This window comes from Neofelis nebulosa, chromosome 8, assembly GCF_028018385.1.
Source record: "Neofelis nebulosa isolate mNeoNeb1 chromosome 8, mNeoNeb1.pri, whole genome shotgun sequence".
In the NCBI taxonomy this organism is placed as follows: Eukaryota; Metazoa; Chordata; class Mammalia; order Carnivora; family Felidae; genus Neofelis; species Neofelis nebulosa.
The window spans coordinates 43,831,573-43,840,606 of NC_080789.1; the positions used below are offsets into that span (position 1 = coordinate 43,831,573).

Consider the following 9,034-nt stretch of genomic DNA (forward strand, 5'->3'; position numbering starts at 1 on the left):
CGAGCCGTCAGCCCAGAGCCTGACGCGGGGCTCGAACTCACGGACCGCGAGATCGTGACCTGGCTGAAGTCGGCCGCTTAACCGACTGCGCCACCCAGGCGCCCCAGCAATATGTATAATTTCTAAGAGAAGTGCTCCACCTCTGGATTAGGAACTGAAAGGAATAAAAATTCTCAGAATTACTTTAAAAACAAACTGAAAGACCTAAAGAGTTGGGGTAAAAAAAAATAATGAAAAGTATTGGGAAAAAAATTACCTTTAGAAAGGCCAACTCATTTTCTGCTATGAATCATGTGTCTTTTGAGAGCAAGGGTATGAGCTTGAAAAGGTGATAAAATGTATATATTATGGTATCTTGAGTTCCACTCAAAGAGAACTGACTTTCATATTGGACTCATTTAGTGACAGGCTTGGATTGTATTTATTTTACCACCTACTTCGTTTCTTACACTGGATGTTGCAGAAGGCTAAATGTGTAGGACTAGATGGAGAAATAAAGTTGGACAAAGTTCCTCTACTTTGATAAAACTCCCATTCAGGAGAAAATGATAAAGGTTCAACAGCAATTCAACATTTATCTTACTATGTCAATACCTGAAAAACATGTATAATCTTAAAAGATGAACATACAGTCTAAATAAAGTCATTTTTTAAAATTTTATTAGTACTGTTTACCAATGGGGAGATGCAGTTTATTTACACCAGCAGCCATAGGGGCAAGGGGAATACACAGTTAGCAATCTGTATAGGATGGACTACTTATGCAAAAATAATAATCTCCAAAACAAAGGACAGTGGTGAGCTTCACTACACTTCCCCAATGATCCCAGCATGCGATAATGCCAGGCAATGGCCCCTGGACATGCGGTGGTGGGAACTAATGTATGGAAGAAAAAGCCACAAACCACAAAAATTTGTAAAGAACCCCTTCCCCCCATACACACACACACACTCAGATACATAATAGAATTACAGGGTGATCAATATACTTAATTGAGGAAGGAAGGAGGGATAGGAATTCTGCTGTTAGAGGGAAGATAGGTAGGGAAAGGGAGAGTTCCTAACCACTGTCAACTATATGGTAGGGAGCATTCACTCCCCAGAAAAGAAAGGAGTTAGCTTGTCCCCTCAGGGCACCTGTTGGACCTAGCCCACTTCATACCCAACCAGGAGAGGCCTAGGGCTACTGCCCTAATAACGGGAGGGCAAAAAACAAAAACAATAACCAAGAGGGAGGTAATATGAACCAATGATTTTTCAAAATTACTTTCCACTTCTTCCTCCTCTAACCAAGAGAAAGACCAGAAAGCAAACAGTAATATCACAATCAGAGCTCCCTCCCTGAAGGAAGAGTGGACGATGACCCTACCTTCAGCCTGTTTCTCAAACGTTATTTGGGAATAGGCCAGAGTTTTACTTAGATCCTCCTTTCCCTATGTATCCCCTTAGAAGGAGATGCCTATAAAATCAAGGGCAGATAACCCAAAATTATTTTAGCTCTTGCTGAAGTTTAACTTTCTAAAAAGTTATTACAATTCTTGAAGACCAATCTGTAACTACACCTTAACCCTGACCAGAACAATTCCAGGGGGAGAATGCAATAATAGACAGTCTTGAAGCCAGCCCTATTACTATGGTTCCCTTAATGTTTATATGTAACACAAATCAGTCCATACAGTCCAAACAGTTCCTTCTGGGATAAGGATACATGCACAGCAAGGTTTAGAGAAAACAGATCAGGACCCACTCCATCCTCATGTGTGTCAGTCAGTCTTTACTGGTCTTCTGCTTAGGTCCTAAGAGGCAGTATCCAAGTGGAGGTGGGAAGATGTAACTCCTTATGAAGTAAGACACAGCAGGAAGGCATCTAGCAAGGCAGTCCTATAGGAAAATGCTTAGGCATGACACTGCCTTTCATATACAAAAAATTATGTTCTCTCCCCATTTTAATCTGAACAGAGGAACCCCTCAGAAAAATTCTTCTCTGGATCTCCTGGAAGAAAAAAAAGAAGAAGAAGAAGAAGAAGAAGAAGAAGAAGAAGAAGAAGAAAAGGAAAACTTAAAACAAGCCAAGGAAAGGGAAACTGGGTAGGCTTCAGAAGCAGGAGCATCAAGAGAGATGAATTGAAACTGGTCAGTGTGAAAGCAGGGTGGCAGGCAGCACCTGGAGTCGTGAGCTGCACCAGATAGGCAGTGGAGCAGGGGACAGTAGGAACATGGGGCCAAGCCAGACAGATGAGGCTGGGCCCCTTACTGGGGCACAGAATGAGGTAAGAAAACATTTCAAATAAAGCAGCACCGTTCCCGCTCACTTTGGGGCTCTCACCCCTCTACACTTCATAAACCCTCGATCAGGGAGTAAAGTGGAGGGTAGTTTTGATATGTGGCTCACATTTCCCATCCTTGCCTATCCCATTCCCTGACTTCTGACAACAAAAGGACAGCTCTTGTTGTCAAGAATGTCCAAATGGGACTGAATGGAAGGGGCTGCCCCTCAGGAGGGACAGAGGTGGGGACAGTCTAGATGGTCACCGTAACAGAGCTTTGACTGACCAACCCAAGGAACAGGGGCATTCAATAGGATACTGCAGTCAGATGAGAGACAACCCAGTCTTGCTCCTTGGCTCCTAGTACTAACCCATTAACACTGAAGGTAGCTGGAAGAGGTCCCCTCTGGGCTCAGCTTTCAAATCACAGTCTCCTGCATGGCCATTATACTTTTCAGTAATTCAGGCCTGCCTCTGGCATGAGAGGCAGGTAGTGACCTGGCATAATGACCAAGTCAGACACACGGACTGGCTAGGTAACACTATAGTAACTCAGAGTAGGAAAATGACTGCCCCACCAAACTGTTGTTCACAGCATCATATATCCAGATATGAATCTTGCAGTTTAAGAGATCGTGCATAGTTGCAGAGGCCCCTGCTACCTCTTCAAGGAATCGTAACTAAATCCTCAGCCTGCCCGGATAACCAAGTTGTCCATTTACCAAGCCTATGCCACCGGGTGGGGTGCAAGACAAAGGGCTCTGTTCAGCAAAAGGTTAGCCCTTGTCCCCAAGTCTGTTCAAGTCACTGTAAATGCTGGACCTTTGGGAAACTGGTAGCTTTGACCTTTTCTTCTTGTTGGAGCCAAGATCACAGAGCTTCCCCTACCAGATTCAGTTGTAATTCTTTTTCTTGGTTTTCCCAAATTGGAACTGTTAACATCCAGATCTCATACCTGACTTTCACTTGTCTTGGAGAAGTCCAAATCAGAGGCTCAGAGATCACAGGAGCAGTCCCACTGAGGCCCAGTGATTAAGGCCTGACCATCAGCTATGTCCAAACTGTCAGTTACCGAGAAAGCCCTTGACATCAGGCAGACGGCAAGGCTGAGGAACCAAAGGATTTATATGCTGGGTACACAGCTGCTCACCTGTGCGCTGGACACAGTACACTTGTGCACTTCCTGGTGTAGAGCTCGACCTGCACGGTACGGTGCACAGGATGCACAGCTCCTCCTGCCCAGGGTTTCAAAGCTGATTCCAGGTAATATACTTATAAAAGGATTCGAATTCCTAAATTCTCCACTTTGGGTTTTTAAACGCTAGGATCTTCAATGGGAATTGGGACTTTTGTCTTATTTATTTTATTTTTTTTCTTTTTCTACTTAGATACCTAACTTCTCCAAACCACAGGACCGGTCTATGTTATTGTCCTGGTCACCCTCTGACTCTCTCATGTTGCAGCTACTGGAATTCTGGGGGTGAGCGTTGCAGCTGCTGATCAGGCCCATTCCCAGATTCTCCGGGAAGGGAGCAAAGCGGAAGGCGGCACGCTCCTTTATCTTCCACAGGCTGAATGCCAAAATCCTTCACGCTACCAGTTTCTGCGAACTCCAGGTAGAAGTAGCCACACTTGACTGCCCGATGCACCTCAAAGCAGAAGCCCAAACAAGAATCCTCTATTAGGTCTACGTATATCTCCTGAGCGATGGCCTCTAGCTTGTTAGTATCCAGGTTAGCCAACGAAATTTCCTCCATTTTAATCTGTAAACGACTGTGGAGAGGGCGCTCGTATTACTCACAGCAGCACCGGCAGCAACACGTCGGGCTCCTCGGGCCGCGCCTAGGCCTAGAGGCCTGTCAGGGCCGCGTCCTCAGGCGGCGGGGGCGGAGGCGTCCGCGGGGGCGGAGGCAGAGCAGCGGCCAGCGGCGACTGCTCCCGAACCTCAAGTCCTTCGGTTTCTTCTGACGTCTCCTGGGGTCTGGGACTTTGAGCTCAGGCTGGCCCCGGACTCACCGCCAAACGGTCTCGGCGCTTCAGCCAGCAACCCCGGCCTCTTCCGCTCCCAGGTCCGGGCTTAGCCCCGCCTCCTAACTTCCGCCCCTCAGAACGCCTGCGCACTGGTCCCGCGCAGACTCGCGGTACTTCTCCCTCCGCGCAGGTCCCTGGGAAGCCTCGCAGTTTACGATTTCGTTTGGTTCGGAGAGCTAAACGTGTCGGACTTTCCTTATTTCTAATGTAAATGGATTGCAAGGATGCTTCTGTTTTCTGTTATATTATTTGTAGATTTAAACATTCCCTAATGAATTCACCACACATGCCTAATTGATTCCCTCATGAAAATGGCAAATAATGACGTGCGCCTTTTGGTAGGATCCAAAATATGATTTTAGGAACAGTTCTCCGAATACGTTTGAAAATTTCACTTATATAATTGACTTTTAATTATTTTTGGTTAACTGCCGCATTTGTCATTTAAATCCACTAGATGGTGCAAAGAAACAAATTACAATATAATTTGCCTTTCAGTCTTAAAAAATAAGAACTAGGTACTAAAGACAATTCATATATATTGATCCCATGAACCTAAGGCGTTTATCTCACTTATAAGTCCATTAAATCAGAGTGATTATAAGTAGATTATCATATACATCTCTAAAATAATGCAAAGAGAAATTTACACGTCCAGTCTCTATTAAGGAGGGAGGAAACCTGAAATATGTTAAGCATACTGGGAAATAAAGGAAGCTTTCCCTAAAATTATGCAGCATGAATGTGAGAATTAGATCCAATCTACCGGAGTTTAAATCCTAGATCCAACATTTAGCCGTTCTGTATTTATCTGAATAAAGCTAGTCTCTATTTCATGGTTAAGATTAAATGATAGCGTAAAAAAAAAAAATCCTCTTGTGACAGTGCCTTACATGTAAGCAAGCATTCAGTAAATGTGAGCTATTTTAATCATATTAACTATGGACCAGAATATACCATAATAAAAATACTGTAGTATGTACTTCACTTTTTGCTAGTTTTTTGGTCCCTGCCACCACCACTAAATAGAGCAGCCTCTTGAATCTTTATAATATATCCAAAAATAGCTGTAACTAAAGAAAGAAAAACTTTAAAATATGTACCTTTCTGATTCTTTAATTTCTTTTCCAGAATAAAGGAAAATATAGACACGTATCTTTCATAATGTATATGATTATCAGAACACTCAAATAGTTTTATAAATCATTCTTTTTATCTCACTTCATATGAAGGTTAAGTACCAATTAACCTTATTTGGTTTAGGAGTAATTTATCAGTGCTTGTACCCATCCAAATTTTTTGATTGTGTATTTTATCATCTTAAAAATCACAAATTGGCAGATATAAAAGATTTTGAAAGCTTAGGCCATTTAAGATTCATGCATGATAAAATTTTTTAAATAGAATTTATTCTTTTACTACAGCTATTATGCAATTTATATGTTCTCCACTCAAAAATTGGTACCATATTTTGATAGGTCAGAATCTGCATGTAGCCATATGTTAATCCATAAAATATAATGATTAAGTGCAAAGCTCTTGAGTCAGATTGCTTCCTACCAGTTACTATCTGTGTGAACTTGTCCTATCTATTTATGTAAATCTGTTTTCTCATTCCAAAATGTTGGTGACAGTTCTCATCACATAGGTTTGTTGTGAGATTTAAACATGACAGTAAATATAAAAATTTTCACAAAGTATCTAACAAAAGTATATAATACTATATTATTATTTTTTTGTGATATGTCTAGTTAAGAAAATACAGATGTTAAGTAAGGAGTCATGTAAAAGGAGTCATGTAAAACTGACTCCTAAAATAAAGGAGTCATGTAAAACTGACTCCTTTTCTCTCATGCCTTCTGCAAATCTGTTTTAAAGCAATACTTCTTAAACTTTCATGTTCATACAAACCATTCAGAGATCTTTTAAAAATGCAGATTACAGTTCAGTATGTCTCACGTAGGGCCTGGGTTTCTGCATTTCTAACATACTTTGATGCTGCTGGTTCATGGACCACTTTGAGTAGCAAGGAATCAAAAGGGCTTGATAGTGGACAATTGTTCTTCATGGTGATTGTCTCCCATGTAATTTGTTCTGGCCAAATTATCATGAGAACTTTTGCATATTTGATTTTGATGGGAGAGAATAAAAGATTGTTTCTCTGCTCCTTAAGTCCTCCTTATATTGTGAGAGCTGGAACTGAAGTCCTCAGTTTATTTAATGAAGAGGGTCATCAATAAAATATACTTCAAAATATATCACAAGCAGACCATCATATTAACTGAAATTCAAATAATCAGGACGATGGCTAGGTTTAAATTTTCTGTCCATATTTTATCAAATTTACTTTTAGAACAGCAACACTTTTGTGACATTGAAAATTTGCATTGATGTTCATCATCACCTTATTTCCTCTCTTCTATTTGTTTCATTTAACTAGATTGCCTTACTTCTCACTGAAATGTATTGAAGTCTTTATGTTAAATCAATGATATGACACAAAAAGAAGTTAGAAGGAACTCCTTAGTTCTATTGCAGTCAATAGGGTTGAAGATATTTAAGCCTTTGGTATAAAAATAAAATGAAATAAAATAGATATTCTCCATTATCCAAGCCATTTTTTTCAATATAAAGCAAGTGATGGGGATTAATTCTTCATAAGTAAGTGATCTTCAAACAATATGTACATTATATAGGTTTAAAATATTTAGTACACAAATTAAGGTAAGTATAAGGAATTTACTGTGAAAGTTTAATTGTCTTTATTTTCTCCCCATTCAGTTGTAATACATGCACTGAGAAAATCAACTCTTTCAAAGAGGAACATGCTTTAAATTGTTATCTAATGGTTTTTATGAAAGGTTGAAAATCCATAAAACAACTATTTTTTAATAGTCACACATTTTTCTGTGTATGTGTTCACATGAAATAGAAAAGTGAGATAGTAGAGTGCATCATGGATAGTTCTGGTAGCCAAAAGACAGGGGTTGCTACTAATTTATTATTTCTGCTACTAATCTATCAAGTGACTTTGGGCAAGAAGGTGAATTCACATTTGTAAAAAAAAAAAAAAAAGATAGATGGGCTCATGTTTTCTGAATGTTTTTCTAAAACTAAATTTCTGTGAATTGAGTAATCTAAGAAAATAGGTTTTTCAAGTTATGGGTCAATATGTATATATATTGGCCTACAAAACTCAAGTGTTAGGTCCTCAACTGGATGACTAAGGGTTTTCTTATTACAAACTAATCTGCTCTACTACCTAGGGCATCTTGAAGCACCTTCAGGGTTTGGAAAATTATTCATCTACTGAACACTAGCTGAGTGTTGTAATTATCTTGCCTAATATCTGAAGGTGTTATTTGTAGATGTTTATTTTAGCTGAAAAATTTAATTTCTGTAACGATTTTGACTCCTATGAAATTCACTTTTACTTATAAAATATTCATTAAAACTTTATTTTTTTTCTTTACTTACCCAGGTATTTAAAAATAAGTGAATAGCAAATTAGAGAGGGAGGGAACATTTGGCCATACGGTCTTCTTCTTAGTTTCATTGGACCATGATTTATGTCAGAAATAAGCTATGTAGTATTATGCCTTCTTGTCAATAGTTTGCCAAAAGAAATGTATGTGTGCCATAAGTCAACAGTAAGCACTCACACGTCCTCCCAGGCATGGCCAGCTTGAAGTTTCAAATTCATCCTCTGCCGAAATCCATTTTTCAGGATTTGCATTTAAAAACTGATTATCATGCCTTGCGTGAGATTCTGAGACACCACAATTTGATATTAGATAAGGGTGTCATGCTAAAATTGCAATGTCTAAAATAAATTTACGATTTTAATCTGCCCTACTCAACTGTGAAATCAAGGTGACTTAGTGAATTTTGGCGTGTGTAACAAACTCTGGCTTATGATCTTCTAAAGAGAAAGACACTGTAATCCTGCTAACTATAGTTAGTAAGTAGTGTAGTATATGAATAAAATTTTTAGCACTTAGCATAATATAGTCTTTTTTAAACAGTTGATCTTTCTATATATCAATTGTTGAGACCAGTTTGATCTACAGAAGTGCTCTAGAGGCTCTCTGGAATGATTTTCATACATTTGTATGTACAGAAATATGTTTTAAAAAACATTTTAAAAGTATTTATGGCATTGCCTTGTAGGTCATAATCTGTTTCGTAAGACAATATAATAATTGTTGCTGGATCCTCCCTGTGTGAGACAGTGTGCATGGTAGTGCAGAGAAGGATATGTGTATACCTTACAATTGGACGCAAAGAAGGGCCCAGAAAAATGTAAACCTGAACACAGAAAATAATTTCTGATTAGGCAATGTGGATGTGGCAACAATTAACAGAGACTTTGAAAAGCCCCTGTTTTAAAGAAATTTCAAACTTACAGAATCGTAAGAAATTAGAAACAGTTTATACATATCTCCTCTTCACCCAAATTTACTTCACATTTTGCCACTTCTATACTCTTTCTCCCTCTCTTCATCTCTCCCTCCCCCTCTGGAATTTCCTTATCACAAACTAATCTGAATTATTGTTTTTTTCTAATCTATTGGATAGTGGGTTACAGATATCATGCCCTATTACCTCTAAATATTTCAGTGTGCCTATGCCATAAGGTTGTCGACATTCTCTTATCAATCACATTACAATGATCAAATTTAGGATTTTGACTAGTTTAAGAATTGACCAATACTATTGTTTAAAATATAATCCGT

The 9,034-nt window shown here is 39.1% G+C and overlaps 1 protein-coding gene across 1 annotated transcript; it reads right to left on the reverse strand.

Annotated features, from left to right (window-relative positions):
* Positions 1 to 643: 643 nt before the first annotated feature.
* ATXN7L3B (ataxin 7 like 3B) lies at positions 644 to 4,359 on the reverse strand. The gene has a single exon (XM_058742020.1). The coding sequence runs from the start codon at positions 4,022 to 4,024 to the stop codon at positions 3,731 to 3,733; it is 294 nt and encodes a 97-aa protein (XP_058598003.1). The 5' UTR covers positions 4,025 to 4,359; the 3' UTR covers positions 644 to 3,730.
* Between the last annotated feature and the right edge of the window lie 4,675 nt (positions 4,360 to 9,034).